General features: G+C 40.5%; 1 protein-coding gene across 2 annotated transcripts; it reads right to left on the bottom strand.

Moving 5' to 3' along the window:
• Positions 1-9,168, bottom strand: insig1 (insulin induced gene 1). Of its 2 annotated transcripts, XR_799031.1 has the most exons (7): positions 9,011-9,168; positions 8,552-8,899; positions 7,009-7,133; positions 5,904-6,070; positions 4,646-4,745; positions 1,046-1,849; positions 1-1,007 (listed from the first exon to the last, which is right to left on the bottom strand). XR_799031.1 is itself a non-coding variant. In XM_010778146.1 (6 exons), the coding sequence occupies exons 2-6, from the start codon at positions 8,883-8,885 to the stop codon at positions 1,820-1,822; spliced, it is 756 nt and encodes a 251-aa protein (XP_010776448.1). In that variant the 5' UTR covers positions 8,886-8,899; positions 9,011-9,168; the 3' UTR covers positions 804-1,819. The 2 variants fall into 2 exon arrangements, 1 of the variants encoding a protein (XP_010776448.1); XM_010778146.1 differs by having other exon boundaries at positions 804-1,849.
• Between the last annotated feature and the right edge of the window lie 6,797 nt (positions 9,169-15,965).

The following is a 15,965-nucleotide window of genomic DNA, read 5'->3' on the forward strand; positions in this document are numbered from 1 at the left end:
TCTCCTTATGAGGTGTTTTTATTTTTCACTTAAATCCATGGTAGCAAAAAATGATACACCGCTGAAATATCAGACACACAAACGCTTAAAACATCCAAAAAGGTGCTTCACCACCTCCAAAAATAAAGCTTCCTCTCCAGAATAACACACCTGAATGTGAGCAGATCGAAGTGATCCGCCACAAAATGTTTAAAAAAATATGGTTTCCTTCTATGATGAGAATTGTTTTGACACAATATATTGTTTCCTCTCTTGTGAGAGTCATTGGTTTTGACTCTGAAGGCATAGTCTGACACTAACCTCTCAAACAGATGTTATTGTTTTAGGTATCCACACTGCATATACTTGTCAGAAATAATAAATAAATGGGCTCATGAATACTCTGATTGCACTTAATCCTTGCTAACTAACATACTGTAGGTCTAGTGTGGCAGTAATACCTGTCTCACAAGGAAAGCCATTTTACATTAGCAATAATGTCGTGTTTGTACAAATGATGAAACTAAAATGGTTATAGTGACAAAAGCACTACGTTCTATAATACACAGGCAATCACAGACTGCAAATCTTAATGTCTTCTTCATCGCCGTATGTTCCCAAAACTAAAATCACCGGAGAGCGGTTTAAACCGGTTTACCCGTGGCAAAAGTACTTTCCTCCTGGTACATTATCTCCAGAATAATGCTCTGACTCTGTCCGTAACTTAATAACTAAAAACGGTTTTATATGGAGGAGGATTAGGGCCCCAAACGTGAGGATTATGCAGGGGAAAAATATTTTTTTCTGAAAATCTGATATTCTTTTCAGGATTCTGTTAATTTTTTTCTTAGAATTCCGACTTTTTCTTAGATTTCCAACTTTTTTTCTCAGAATTCCGAAATGTTTTCGTAGAATTCCGACTTTCTTAGATTTCCAACTTTTTTTCTTAGAATTCCGAATTTCTTAGAATTCCGAAATGTTTTCTTAAAATTCCGACTTTCTTAGATTTCCGACTTTTTTTCTCAGAATTCCGAATTTCTTAGAATTCCGAAATGTTTTCTTAGACTTCCAACTTTTCTTCTCGAAATTCCGACTTTTTTTTCTTAAAATTTCGACAAAACAAAACAAATCTCTTTTGGTCAGATCTCCCCGAAAATGTCACACGCGGCCCTCATCATCCTCCACCGTTTTATAATAATTGTATGGTGTAGGTATACCACTCAAGGGTCAATGCAACTTCTCTGAGGAACTTGAATTGTGAGCTTTTTGACTCGTAGCATATTGAATTTACGCAGGTGAATCACAGCCTGTAAAGACTAATTGGCACTCCTCTACATACTTCCTGTCTCTCGATTCCAGCCACCATCGTCACTTTAAAGGAATACTTCCATATTTGGTTTGGGGTCATTCAAAAATAAATACTTAATTTGGTTAAACTGGGAACACACATCTCCCTGCGCTTCAACTGAGAATACATTTCACTGAGAGAGAGTGAGGACATCTGTTTCGCCCACTCGTACAATTCCCTTTTTATGATTATATATATTAAAAATAACAACAAAAATAGTCTTTTCCACCAAGTCCAGGGTGCATCAACACCTCCACTCAGGAAGATGCTTCCAGCAGGGAAATCAATCACTTCAAAATCAAAGAAAAGGCAAAACACCGTCCTCCTGTCTCGATGCTGATGGAGGTTTGGCCACAAGGAGGTGCATGGCACTTTGTCATGAGGACGAAGGATGAAGTCTAATCAGAGTCTTTTTCCTCCTGTTCTCTCCTTCTTCACATAACGTGTCCATCTTTAATTCGCCTGTCCTTCTTCCTCTTCTTTGTGCTGCGTTCAGTCCATGTGGGGTTTCTCCACGCCGCCCTGAGGGGAGGCAGAAGAGTGTCAATAATACACTTTATTTATACATGCTTGACGCTGCCCAAAGAGTATGACAAAAAAAAATCACAATAAATTAGGAACATAATTCAAATATGTAAAAACATTAAGCTGTCTTTGGCTCTCTGCTGTAACAACGTACATGTCCCCTCTGTGGGACTAGTAAAGGCATTCTGAAAATACAACATGAACAGTGATACATCTAAACACGAGGCCAAATCAAAAAGATAGGTCTCAGAAAGCAGCCTCTCCAGTTTTCTTGTCAGGCAACTTTAGGTACTTTTAAAAGTGAAACATTGAAGGATCTAAGTAGAAGATTGCAGCAACACATATTCACCAAATCAAAGTAATGCAGAAGTTAAAGAGCTGGAATGAAGCGCTTCAATGTGAGCTGCTTCAGAGTCAGATTCATGGTGCTGAAGTGCTTTGGAGAGCGATGTCATAACTCAAACTGTTGATGTGTTCACGACCTCAGGTGACTCGTTTCCAAGAAATGAATCTGAGTAGTTTCACTTTCCTGTGAAGAGCTGCACCCTCTCTCAACAACCAGTAGCTTTTAAGCAAATAAGGACCAGTTGCTGCTTTTAAAAATATATTTTAAATGTCAGCACAGGAATATTTAGCTCTCAGTTCCTCCTTTTTTTGGAAGTGCTTATTCCTTCTTTTTGCAAAAGGGGAAGATGGGACTTCTTGCTCAACACGTTCTGCTTTCTGATGGCTCATTTAGTCAAATATCAAAGAGATATCATAAGAGACATATCCTGCCCTTTCAGGTATCGTTCTCGAGTGAGGGCCAAAGGCTCCAAAGCTGCTCAAATGAAGCCCCTCGTTGTGGTTTCACCTACAGTTATGAAATGTGCTATGTGTATGTAGCATGGTGAGACGAACAGAAAAGCCTCTTGGAGACATATCGAATAACGAACAGGAAGTCGGCTATTTTGAATTTTCTATGCAATGTTTCGCACTTACTCGTGCCACATCTGAACAAACTCATGCTGCAAAAAAGATCTGTAAGAAAAAGCCCCCAAAGTCTCGTGTTCTTCCTAAAATGCCCCTCTGGAACAAAAAGAGAGAGAAACCCATGAGTGCCGCCTTGTGCCAACATTCCTCCGGCCCGATCACAAACAAAAACAACGAGGAGCAAATGACCCTGTGGTCAGCCGAGTCCTGACTGCCAACACTGTGACACACAAACAGCTTTAATCTGCTTTCACGCTGCCACTCGAGTCAAACTGAGCGCTGACGGGACTTTACAGACAGAACGAGGTGAGGCTTCTGGGCACGAGCTTAATGGAGACATCAGAGCTGACTTGATGGGATGCTTATGAGAGAAGTGTTTTTAAAGGGCCCTGACGTGCTGCGGAAGTAGATTTATATATTTTTTGTGTGCAAACTTTTGTAAAATGTGATATTTGAAGTGTCTCGTTCTCGGGTGAGGGTCTTCAAAGTTGCTAAAATTGAGCCCCTCGTTGTGGTTTCACCTACAATGATGACATTTGGTATGTATAAGACATATCGTATATCCAACAGGAAGTTTAATTTTCTATGCAATTATTCGTACTTTACTTCTGGGCACGAGCTTAATGGAGACATCAGAGCTGACTTGACGGGATAATGGTGAGAGGGAGGGGGGAGGGGGGAGGGGGCGTCCAAGGCACTACTTTTTTGACAATGTTATCGTGGCGCAGCTTAGTAGATGCACATAAAGCGTGCAGAGGAGTTCTCTAATGCAAATCTGAAGCTGGTTGACGGCATGCTTTGTGGAGCTGTGGGATTATTCTGTTTGCTCAACATGCATTTCTATAATTAGCAACCCGCAAACACTTAAAACTATCAAAGTATTGTCTTAAACGTGCTTGTTTTTTTACATATATTATGCTTACCATCAACATAAGGCTCGTTACTTGTAATCTAGGATCTGGTATCGTCCTTTAAAATGAAAACTAATTGGAAATCAAAGTAGTTTACAGTTTGCTAAAGTACCTAGAAATGTTAAATACCTTAAAGATTTATGTTAGAAATGAACAATATGGATCCCCAGCACGTAGAAACTGCCGGATGCCAACTTGCATGTTGTGTTAATCAGCTTTAATAAGCCTATTTGTACAGTTGTTTGAAAACGGCATTCAAATCGATCCTCTCAAACTTCAAAATGGATTAAAAACAACCTCTCCGGGAGTTGAAATACGGCCACTGTCTGGTTCAATGTGTTATCGTGGTGCAGCGCGTGCAGAGGAGCTCTCTAATGCAAATCTGAAGCGGGTTGACGGCATGTTGTGTGCAGATGTGACACGCCAAACATGAGGTGTTTAACCTTCAAGTGTACTCTTTGCAAAATATGAAAAACATCCAGGTCAACAGTTTTGCATAATTGGAAAACTTCCCTTGAAAACCGCAGAAGTGGAACTGGTTTGGTCGCTGTTTTAAAGGACTAGCTCGCCCAAAGTGACAGTCCGACTGTCCTCCATTATCTCCAGAATAATGCTTTGACTTTCTCCATGACTTAACAATCTCCGTCTGAGTTGTACGGAGGAGGATCAGGGCTCCAAAAGTGAGGATTTAGCGAAAAATAATCCGTTTTTTTTCTGAAAATCTGAGATTCTTTTCAGTTTTCTGAATTTCTCCTCATCATAATTTAATTAAAATACCATATGTTGCCCTTAGATGATATTTTAAAGACCTGAGATGAACATAAGGACTGCACTTGATATCTTTAAGTGGAAATAAGCGGGCAAGATAAAACTTTAATGTGTATCTTTGATGCTTTTAAATTAGACTTACCATGGCGAGCTGGCGTCCGATGTTCCCCACGGTGACTCCGCCTGAGAAGAATATGCACGGGAGCCAGGAGCGCACATACAGGAAGTCCGGAGACGTGTATCTAAAAGAGAGGAAAAGCCCCAAAAATGTACAATTAATATCCATGAAGTAGAGATGTTTTGTTCAGCAGCTGTTAAAATAACTCCCATTGATAAGAAAGGCACCTCGAAGGACACCTATGAGTGGGAAAACCCATCATGCTAGAAACTATATTCATCATTCAGTTTCTATCTCGTAAAGTCAGCTGCGGTTTGAGCGTGTTATCGTGAACAGAAGTCTCTTTGCTCAGCTGTGTGTTTTTGATGAACTCAGGAGGGTTTGTTCATTTGGCTTCAGGAGAAACTTCCCAAAATAAACCTTCACCCATCCCGTCTGTTTGATGGATTCCTACAGGTGGGACAAGACTCTTCTCAGTCTCACAAGCTGTGTAATTAAAACTAAACCTACGTGGTTTGTGGTGTGAGAGCAACATGAAACCAGGAGTTAGGGATGACAGAGCACTGCTCCTTAATCCTCTGGCATTTGTTTCCTCAAAAGGGAACACTTGTCTGTCGTTTGCTTTCTATGTTTTCATATTTTTGTGTCTATTATGAGAATGTGTATACTTATCTCATTTGCTCTGTTTTTTAGTTTTTTTTTCTTGGGGGTGGGGGGATATACTTGATCTGCTTTTTGTCAGTCTGGTTGAAATGTGCACGGTTGCATCTACAGTATGTATTTGACTGCTCAATGACATTCTGTACGTGCATTGGGGTTAAAGTCCCCTACGTGCATTGGGGGTACAGATGGGGTCCAAAACTAGCAAGCCACATGGACGTCTGGGAAGAAATTAATTTGATATATATTGAAGTAACAAGTAACATGTTATGATATGCTACAGAAATATGGCCAGGATCCGTTGAATTTTCGGAATATTGGGTTGCAGATTAACATTTTCAAAAAGGGGGGTTCGTTTAGCATGAAACACTTGAAAGAACTAAATACGTTAAAAAAGAAAGTAGAAAGAAAGTGAGGTCAAAGAAAACTGTTTCTGCTAAAAAGTGAGCAATGATTGAGTCAGAGCTAAACATTTCAGATGTGTGTATCTCACTCTGCACCGTCTGTTTGATTATCTTTTAAATGAGTGTTTTTAAGTGCCATTTTATAATATGTTTCTTAATGTCTTTCCTTTTTGTAAAGCACTTTGAATTGACTTTCCCTCTTTGTGCACTGAACTCACTGGTAGACTCCGTTGTAGACGAGCAGCTGCGTGAACACGGTAGCGAGGACGGCGGTGGTGATGCCCAAACCGAAGCCGCTCCTGGACCGATCGAACGTCCACCAGAGACCCAGAGATAGAGCCGCCAGCGTGAGGGAGAGCTGCACGTTGTTGTCGAAGTCGAGCTTCTGTGGTGTCGGGAAGTTAAGGACAAAACCAAACAGTGTAACGCAAACACAGGATTAGATCTAACTCAAATATTTGTAGAGGCTAAGTTAGGGATCCTGCCAGTTTCCGGACCGGAGCACTGACGGAGTGAAAGACCTATTGATATCGGAAAGTTATTATTATATTTGCTAAAAGTAAATAGTGTTTTTAAAGGCCTTGCAAAAGTAGATTCTTTCTTTTTTGTGTGCAAACTTTTGAAAAATGTGATATTTTAAGTGACTCGTTCTCGGGTGTGGGCCAAAGAGTCTTCAAAGCTGCTCAAATGAAACCCCTCGTTGTGGTTTCACCTATTTCACCTACACCTATTTTTTTTGGAAGTGCTTATTCCTTCTTTTTGCAAAAGGGGAAGATGGGACTTCTTGCTCAACAGCTGCTGCTTTCTGATGGCTCATTTAGCCAAATATCAAAGAGATATCATAAGAGACATATCCTGCCCTTTCAGGTATCGTTCTCGGGCGTGGGCCAAAGAGTCTTCAAAGCTGCTCAAATGAAACCCCTCGTTGTGGTTTCACTACAATTATGAAATGTGCTATGTGTATGTAGCATGGTGAGACGAACAGAAAAGCCCCCTGGAGACATATCGTATAACGAACAGGAAGTCGGCTATTTTGAATTTTCTATGCAATGTTTCGCCCTAACTCGTGCCGCATTTGAACAAACTCTTTCTACAGATTACATCCGATAGACTTAACATTGAGTCAGTAACATCTTAAGACCTTGAGGATCAAAATGTGTGATGTGCAAGGGCTCATCCAAAGTGTTTGCAGCTTTAATAAACCTAAATAATTCTTAAATCAGGTAAATCATGACATCCTTTGGTTCCAAACTGTAGATAGAACAGTGCATATCCTCACATAACAGATCTGTAAAAAATAATCCACAGGCTCTGAAAGGATACAACACTGGCGTGGTTGATGCCCACGAACACTGCGATGCACCTCATGACGCTGGCCCACTCCCTCTTGAACTTGTGCGGCTCTCCCAGGTGTTTGTCGAGGCACGGATACAGCAGACCAACCACAGCTGTGCAGAGGAGAAAACAGACCAGTCACACACGATAAGCAGACAATCTGGAAAACGCCAGCTGGAAAATCCTGTCACAGAGCGGTGGGATTATTCTGTTTGCTGAACATGCACTTCCAAAATTAGCAATCGACTATAGATAGATATTATGTTAACCATCAACATAAGGCTCATTACTTATAACCTAAGATCTGGTATCGTTTTGCATTCCTTTAAAATGAAAACTTTAATTGGAAATAAATGTAGTTTAGAGTTTGCTTAAGTATATTTGGGAGCACTGTGAACCTGGAAATGTTAAATACCCTAAATATTTATGTTAGAAATGAACAGTACGGGTCCCCAGAACGTAAAAACTTCCGGATGCCAACTTGCATATGTTGTGTTCTTCAGCATTAAGAAGCCTATTTGTACAGTTGTTCGACAAATCGATCCAGCGTCAAAATCAACCACACTGGGAGTTTAAATATGGCCACTTTGATTAAATGTGCCATTTTGGATCCTGAAATTTCAGAAATGGATACAGCGTCCTCTAAAAACAACAAAATAACTTAAATATTGTACAAATCTGCTATTCTTTCATTTGAACTTTTGTACATAAAGGCTAATACTGCTAGTTAATGCTTATTGCCCAACAGATTCAAGTTTTCTAATTGCTGGGGAGAGCATACTTTACATTTCAAGTAGCCTACAAAACCTTTCCTGGTTCACATCAGGACCTATGAGCCACTGAAAGTTTACACAATGAAAACGAGTCCCTACATGATATGAGATATTTATTGGCACTCAGTAATGTCAACAATCTGTAAAAGCCACACATCTCTTTCATGTGTTTCTGCCCTGCAGCACATGGAGGAGGAGGAGGAGGATGTTTTTTTACTTCTTTCTCCCCCCCACTTCCTGGTTCCTATTCTTAAAAGGTACCGCCCCCTTTCAGCTCACCCGTTATGACACTAGCCAATCAGCGCGCAGGTCGTATAGTATCCGGCAGCTGCGGCCAATCAGAGTGCGAGAAAGTCAACCCACTGGCAGAAGATGACCACGAAGACTAGTATAGCATTAGACAGGAAGGCTTGTATAATTGCCAACAATAACAAAGCCGAATGATGATTCATGACCACATGATCATACAGTAAAGTGATATAAAAAGGGAAAATAAAAGGAGAACAGTTTAATATGTACAATTGTTTAAAATGGCACTATTTTACGCGTAAATTTGGTGAGGCATGTGCGTAAACGTTACATTTCCAGACTTTTGGCACCCATAAATTCATGTTACTAGTATTATTTTCGGCCTTTACAAAGAAAAGGCTACTTCCCCTCTTTGTCTGAAACTAAGCAGCCAACTCAAATTGCTCTGCACAGATATTTTAAACAAACTAGCTTCCATTTTTCTCCAACAAACAGTGTGTTTAACTCACCGGCCCCTGTGCCGCAGCACGGAGGGATCCACCAGGCAGACGAAAACAAAGTTGCCATCACCTCCTCGGGAAACAAGGTGACATTTCTCTGAATCTGCAGCAAGTTGAGCACCAGGGCCAGGAAAGCCCCCACGGTGAAGAGCACGAGACCCCTGCGGATCAGATTGGCCGTGCGCACATCGTGCAGAGACCCGTACGCGTTGCTGAGCACAGAGGTGATTATGGACATCATTTCTTCAGCTTTGGATGCTAACCAGTGAGCTCCGGATGAGTGTTTAGTCTCAACACTTGATGCACAGGAGCAGCTCCAACAGTGGTCCTCTAATCTGGGCATTTGGCACTTTAAGGCTGAAGAAGAAGTGGATATATTTAGATCACAAGTGGAGAGAAAGAGAGGACACAGTGTTGCAGAATGGAAACGGTGTTCTGTTACAATAAGTTGAAAAAGCTGGTGTTTACCTTGATCTGGAGACGTCTTGTTCTGTGCGTAAAGACTCAAATCTCGTTCACATCATCGTTAGAGGAGAAAACAAACAGCTCTGCTCCATTCCACAGCACACAGCTCATAGCAGGCACAGGAGCTTCCACTGCACAAAACAATCACAGCTGTGTCGGGTGAGAATCGGCAGCCAATCAGAGCGCGGCGGGTGATATGACGTAGCGCCACTCCACCGCCCCCTCGTGCAGGACAGACGCACAAGCTCCAGTCTGCAGAGCAAGTGAAAGTGGAAACAGAGAAGTATTTAAATGTCAGCCAAAACACACCAGAGTCTGGATCAGAATCAGGTGTATGGCCAAGAAGGTTATTCATACGACTAGTTGGCTTATGATGTAAGTAAATAAACACAGATAAAGAAGATACATTATGAGAAAACGACCAAAAAAAATACAACTATTATGAAAAACTATTAAAAAAAACATTAAAATATACAGAAATATAGATAAATATAGATAAATGCTAGGAATAATATCATGAAATATAATCTGTGCAGTATTGGTATTACAATCATAAAACTGTGCAGATATTAGGAGGTATCTTTGTCTACAAATATGCAAAAATATTCAGAGGGTTGTGCAGGACTGACATGAAACACAAACTATGAAGAGCATTTGAACAGCTGCAATAAAAAGCAGTGATATTGTTTACAAAATGAGATGTTATACGAGCTAATAGACAATAAAGGTCACCCAATAAATCATGATAAAGTCAGTGCTGAGTTAATATAAGCTAAGATAAGATATTCTTTTGTTGATCCTAGTAAGGGAAATTCCTTTGTCACAGCAGCATGTAAACAAGCATTGCACATGAATTAAACATTAAATAAAATACAAAATAACAGCAAATATATATGTATACAGTAATACATTAACAAAACAGAACAGTATGTACATCTCAACAGTGTCAGATGTATCTCTATTGAATATACAATATTAATACACAGATTTGAAGTCAGTGTAGTTTGATATTATTTGCTATTAGTTAATAAGTACAGTTTGGAAAAGACCCCCTTTTAGATGTTTTTATAATTGTTTGTTTACCACTTCCTGTCTGATACTCTCCCAGATATTTTCCAAATAAAGGTTACACAAACTACTTCCCCTCTCCTGGGAACAGGGGTTCGTTGTGGCACATTTAGTTTTGTCTGTTGTTGATGAAAAGTGGTTGAACTCGGGGTCATGTTAAAGGAGGTGTGGCTGGAAAAGGAGGAGTGTGCATGAAGCCAAACGGCACGTAAGTGAGAGATAACGTGAGGGGGAACGGTTCAGTGCCCGAATGACACCATTCTCCAAGGGCCGACGACAACAAGGAACATGTTGTGCAAGAGGCCGTGTGACCTAGCCGGGTGGGCCGAGTGATAACAAACCTCCATGGCATACGTGAGGCAGAAAGCATACATCCATAGGTGCAGGGGTTGTTTTCTACTGAGCCTGAGGACATGCATACACTTTCTTTTGCAGGACACATCTGAGACAAATGGAAAAATACAGTTATTTCAATTTAATGATAAAAAAATGACAGACTAGCTGCTGGCACTGTGTTCAAATTAATACCATGGATGAATCATCTTTTTTTTCATGCAAATAAGCTTGAAAATTAAGCGACGCCTCATGACCTACAGCAAATTTGCAAAACAAAAACAGAAAGCATGTCAATCAGATAGCATTTACTTTCAATTAAGCTAAATTGGTGTAATTATGCCGCCAATGTTTAGGGTATTAAATTCATTTTTGTGTTGTTTTTTAAATGACGTGCGTGTTAAAATGAGGGGACTATGTTTCTAGTTGTCACCCAGTTTTCAGCTTTAATAGAAACAGCTGAATTCACCCTGTTGTTTGTATGGCTGCTTCGACATGTGGAGGAAAACGATGCCCAATTACTGGGAATATTGTCAGAGAAAACCAGCTGTAACTATGTAAATACATTTCAGGCACAACAGATCCTTTTTTCCAGCAGCAGTGCTTTGGTCTAGGCTGAAATACCTCAGCAAATATTCCATGCATTGCTGTGAAATGTTGCACAGACATTCATGGGTATCCTAAACACTGCCTTCCTCTCCAGTCTGCAGGAGTTTATAACACAGCAGGCCAGTCCATAGCTGAGTGCAGGAGAGAGAAGACTCTTCTTTACTAAACAAATGCTGGCTTCTTCAAACCACCCCTCAAGTTTTAGGGGAATAGTACAGTCCAATTAGCCAGATACATTTACAGGTATTGCTCACCAGCTCAGATGTTTGCCAGCCAATGCCAGGATCAAGGTGAGCTTCAAGACACTGACACAACACACATTAACAATCACTAAACAAAATGATAACCTTCTCAATCCCCCAGAAATAGCACCAAAGTTGTGCTTTTAAGGGAATATCTCTGGACTGTACTAAACACTTTCTATTTGGTGCTAAAAGCAACGGATAGCATGTTGACAGGCCTTACTGAGACCTGCTTAGCATAATAATAATGCATGTATTTATATAGCGCTTTTCCTGGTGCTCAGAGCGCTTTACAAGCAAGTAAGAAAAAAAAAACAACAAAGTAAAAAGTGCTAAGCTAGGTGGAATAGGAGTTGAAGGCAAGAGTGAAAAGGTGAGTTTTTAGGGCTTTTTTTAATAAAAATGATTCTGATTTTTGAGCATGTTGTCTTTGTGAGCATGTAGGCAAGCTGATGTTAGCATTTAGCTGAAAGTACTGCTGTGTCTAAAGTCAATAAAGCTCCTAGCCTGAATTCACACTTTACATTCAAACATCATAGCTGCTTAGCATGTTAGCATTATCTTTTTGAGCCTGTTAGCACAGTGTTTTTAAAAGTGAGGGCCCCGACCCCCCGGGGGGGCACCAGGGGGGTCACGCAAAGTTTGAAGGAAAAGGGATTTTTAAATTTTTTTTTAAAGTTACATTTTTTTTTCAGCTTTTGGAGCAAGTGAGAGCGAGTGAATGTTTCGCTCTGCAGCTGGATGAGAGCACGGATGTAGCAAATGTAGCAGAATTGCTTGCATACATCAGATTTATTTCAGAAGACAACTTTGTTGAGGAAATATTATTTTGCAAAGCACTGGAAGGTAGGACCACATGAAGAGACATTTTCGAGTTTTAGATGAGTACATCATCTCAAATGGACTTGACTGGTCTCGTTGTGTGGGTGTGTGTTCAGATGGGGCAGTGGGGCTATGACAGGCAAAGAAAGCGGAGTGACAGCTTTGATCAGGCAGAAGGCCCCAAATGTAGTGGCAACACATTGCCTGCTCCATCGTGAGGCACTTGTACACATCATTTAAAAAAAAAATTGCAACAGGGGGGTCCCCGCCAGAGGATAATGCTATATGGAGGTCCTTGGCATGGCAAAGTTTGGGAACCCAATCACACTGAAATTAACATTTAGCTGAAAGTACTGCTGTGTCTGAAGTGTCCCAAGCTACTAGCATGAATTCAGACTTGTACTTCCAAAAGCTGATGTCAAATACAGGGTAGCAGAGGCTACTTTATTCCAGAGACTTATATAAAGTTATTAACCATGTCATCACACAATTTAGAAGATAGCCGAGCTGTTTTAGTCCCACATGAGCAGTTTCTGAATGAGTTTCTGAATGTTTCACATGGATATACGGTTCATCTTTGGCATTACAGTTTGCAGACGGCGCCTTCAGACAGGCCGAGTTTAAATTGGTTTCACTTGAATTGAATGAGAAAGTGGCATTTCTAAAATGGCAGTAATATCAGAATGGTTAAATATAAATGTCACAGCTGCACTCCACTGGAGCGGTTTCACTATTTTGTACCAAACAAGTCAAGCATGAAAGAATATCGACGGGTTGAAAAGTTTGCATTTGTCCCCCTGTCTCTTTTCTGAGTGCAACAAATACAGCATGTCTTATTGGATGAGAGGACATTCTGCTTTTCAACCATCTGAATAGGTTTTCTTCCTCTCTCATTTCATAGCTCTTTATCAAAGACACTTTAATATACATGCTCAGTCGTGTCCTCTGTGGTCCTAAACCAACATACAGAGACATTCACTTTGCTGCAGTGCATGGATAACGACATCAGTCATATTCACTCTATCCTAATTTTACTGGTCCATGTGGTTAACTCAGATAAATCGCCAGAGCTTCACAGTTTCACAAAGGGGGAAAGGAGGTCAAAATGAAAAGTGTGCTCTCACCAAGGCCCCAAAAATCCAGCACAAGGGACAAATGGGTGAGCTAATACATTTCCCAAATTAATAGGTTGCTTTTTATTTGAATCAGTGAGTGTGTAATCTTAATCTAAGAAAGGTGTATTGTTGGATATGTATTACCCAGTGGTGGAAAGTATAAGAACGGTACTTGAGCACATTATTGAGGTACATGGACTTTACTTGAGTATTTTCATTTAGTTCTACTTCTACATTTTTGCTGCAAATATTGCACTTTTTATACTAGATTCATTTGAAAACATTAGGGACTTTTGCACTCTGCAAATATGGGATTTTATCATTTGCAGACCATTTACATGCACATAAACCTATAGAATACACTACAGGATAGGGATAACAACAAGACACAGAATAGGGCCTCTTTAATGTTATTACATCCGGCAATATTAAAGTGATAGACGCAGAAATGCATCACTAATTATAATCCAGTGACAAAATACATATTATTCTGAAAAAGGCCACTTTGGATATTAAGATTTGGTACATTTTTTGTGTTTACTTGTAACAGAGTATTTCCCTGTTACTTTCACTGGTGTTACCTGAGACAGCTTCCACACAACACAAATGTATTATATTAATTAATGGCGGTGGTGGCGAAGTCCATAGGAACTTGGCTTGGCAACTGGAAGGTCACCAGTTCAAGTCCCGGAAAGACAGAGTACCGGGGTGTCCCTGAGCAAGGCAGCGTTCCCTACACTGCTCCCTGAGCGCCGTACATAATGGCAGCCCACTGCCCCTAACACTAGGATGGGTCAAATGCAGAGAAACCGTTTTGTTACATAGAACCTGTACAACGTAATGACAATAAGCTCAATCTTCTTCTTCTAATGACAGAAAGAAAAGGTTAAAAGTAAATATTGTGGGATCCTGCAGGAATAAAGAGCCTAACATAGCTAGCTTAGTTTAGCTAGATGTGCATTAATGTGTAAACTGAAACTACAAATCGTAAACTGATAGGAGGCAATAACAACCATGAAAGTGACTCTGCATAGCAAATAGCTCCTAGCAGCCGAGCTGGCGCGGGTGTAGAGGAGGTCTCAGCCCCGTCAGGATGCCACGACACTTCAAATGAATAGCAGATCAAGCGTCTCATAGATTATGCTGTTAGACTGGGAGGGGTTGAGTTATAGCTAAAGGAGAAGCATGCTGGGTAAATTGATCCATCAAACTCGAGCTTGACAATTCCTCTCCTCGATCCTGTGTGAAATTACGAAGGGAAACATCCTAATCCGTCCCCTCGGAGAGTTGATTAAGACGAAAACGGTTCATCCTGTTTGTTCCCTTTTAGTTCAGGTGTCAGAAAGGCACTGCACATTTAGACAACCTTTAACCATCTAATAAAGAGGGGGTTTTAATGTAAATGCACCTCAGGTAATTGTGTCATCATGCATCCCTTTTTTTATATCTAGGTTAATAATTCTCTCAACATTCTCGAACCCTTTCTTCAATACTGCTGCTTCAATGCATTCTGGGTACTCTGGATACACACAACCTTTTTCCAGTACCTCTGTCTCTGTGCCATGAGAAGATGAAAGGGGATTGTGGGTATGGAGGGCATCAAGCAGCTTAACAAAGGCCCTGACTCTACAGCCTGAGGGTGTGGCACCAGGATGCAATCTCCCAGCTCTTTGTTCTCCGGCGTTAAGCTCCACAGCAGCTCACCTTTTTTTTACAACCAGATCCTACACTTACTCCTGCACAGCATGCCTATTTTTTGTATGTATTACACCAAAACAGGAGAAAAAAACCGTGTTAGGGTTTGGCATTTTGAATCTGAACTACAAGACAAACAACTCCGTTTTTCAGAGAACAAAACGCCTCTATCCTACAGGCTTCTGCATTCAATTTGCTTTTTATAAAAACTGTAAATACGTGTATCTAATTTTCTTGGAGGGGTTCTACTTGGACATCCTTTCCTTCCACTATCTTTGATATCTATTTCTGAGTATTTGCTTATTCCTCCCAAAGACGATGTGATTGATTTAAAGAAATAAAATGTGTGTGCCAGAGTGATTATGGGTGCAGGACTCGTTGTGTGTAAATATAGGGGAGCTAGCCGTTAGCTTAGCACAGCGTAAAGACTCACAGTGAAACAGTAGAGTGGTGCAGGAATTAGTCCTAAAATCTTACTGTACCCCTGTCTGGAGGTCAATGGTTTTCTGAACGTGTTTTTGGTTGTTAGCCTGAAATAAGGTCAGTAAATACCCCACTGATGAATTTAAAAACGGTGGTTGCTAACAAGTGTCTAAATAAAATGATTAAACTTCATCACGCCCAACATTAGCCACCTTTAGCTTAGCGGTGGTGACGTGAAGTCATGTGACCGTGCTGTAGTTCCTTTATAGCCCAACATTAGCCACCTTTAGCTTAGCGGTGGTGACGTGAAGTCATGTGACCTTTTAAACAAAATCTACTCCTTCAGGTTGACACACAGCCTTATGTACTGTATGTGTCTGTTATGATGAACTCTTATCATCTGTAATCCATCTGGTGCCAGGCTTTTTGCTGCTGTTGACCTTTTTAATCGCTTCTTGACTTTAGAGGAAAACATTTTGTTATCTTTCTTTCAAAATTGATAAGAACTGTATGTAAACAGGGCTGTACTTGTTATTACTTTATGGTGTTCGTGCAACATTTGAAACGACACCAAAGAGTCTTTAAAAGCCCCACAGACTTCATTGCAGGGTTATTGCAGTTCATTATACAGCAATATGGGCCATCCTGCCC

This window comes from Notothenia coriiceps, unplaced genomic scaffold (assembly GCF_000735185.1).
Source record: "Notothenia coriiceps isolate Sejong01 unplaced genomic scaffold, NC01 NC01_scaffold00018999, whole genome shotgun sequence".
In the NCBI taxonomy this organism is placed as follows: domain Eukaryota; kingdom Metazoa; phylum Chordata; class Actinopteri; order Perciformes; family Nototheniidae; genus Notothenia; species Notothenia coriiceps.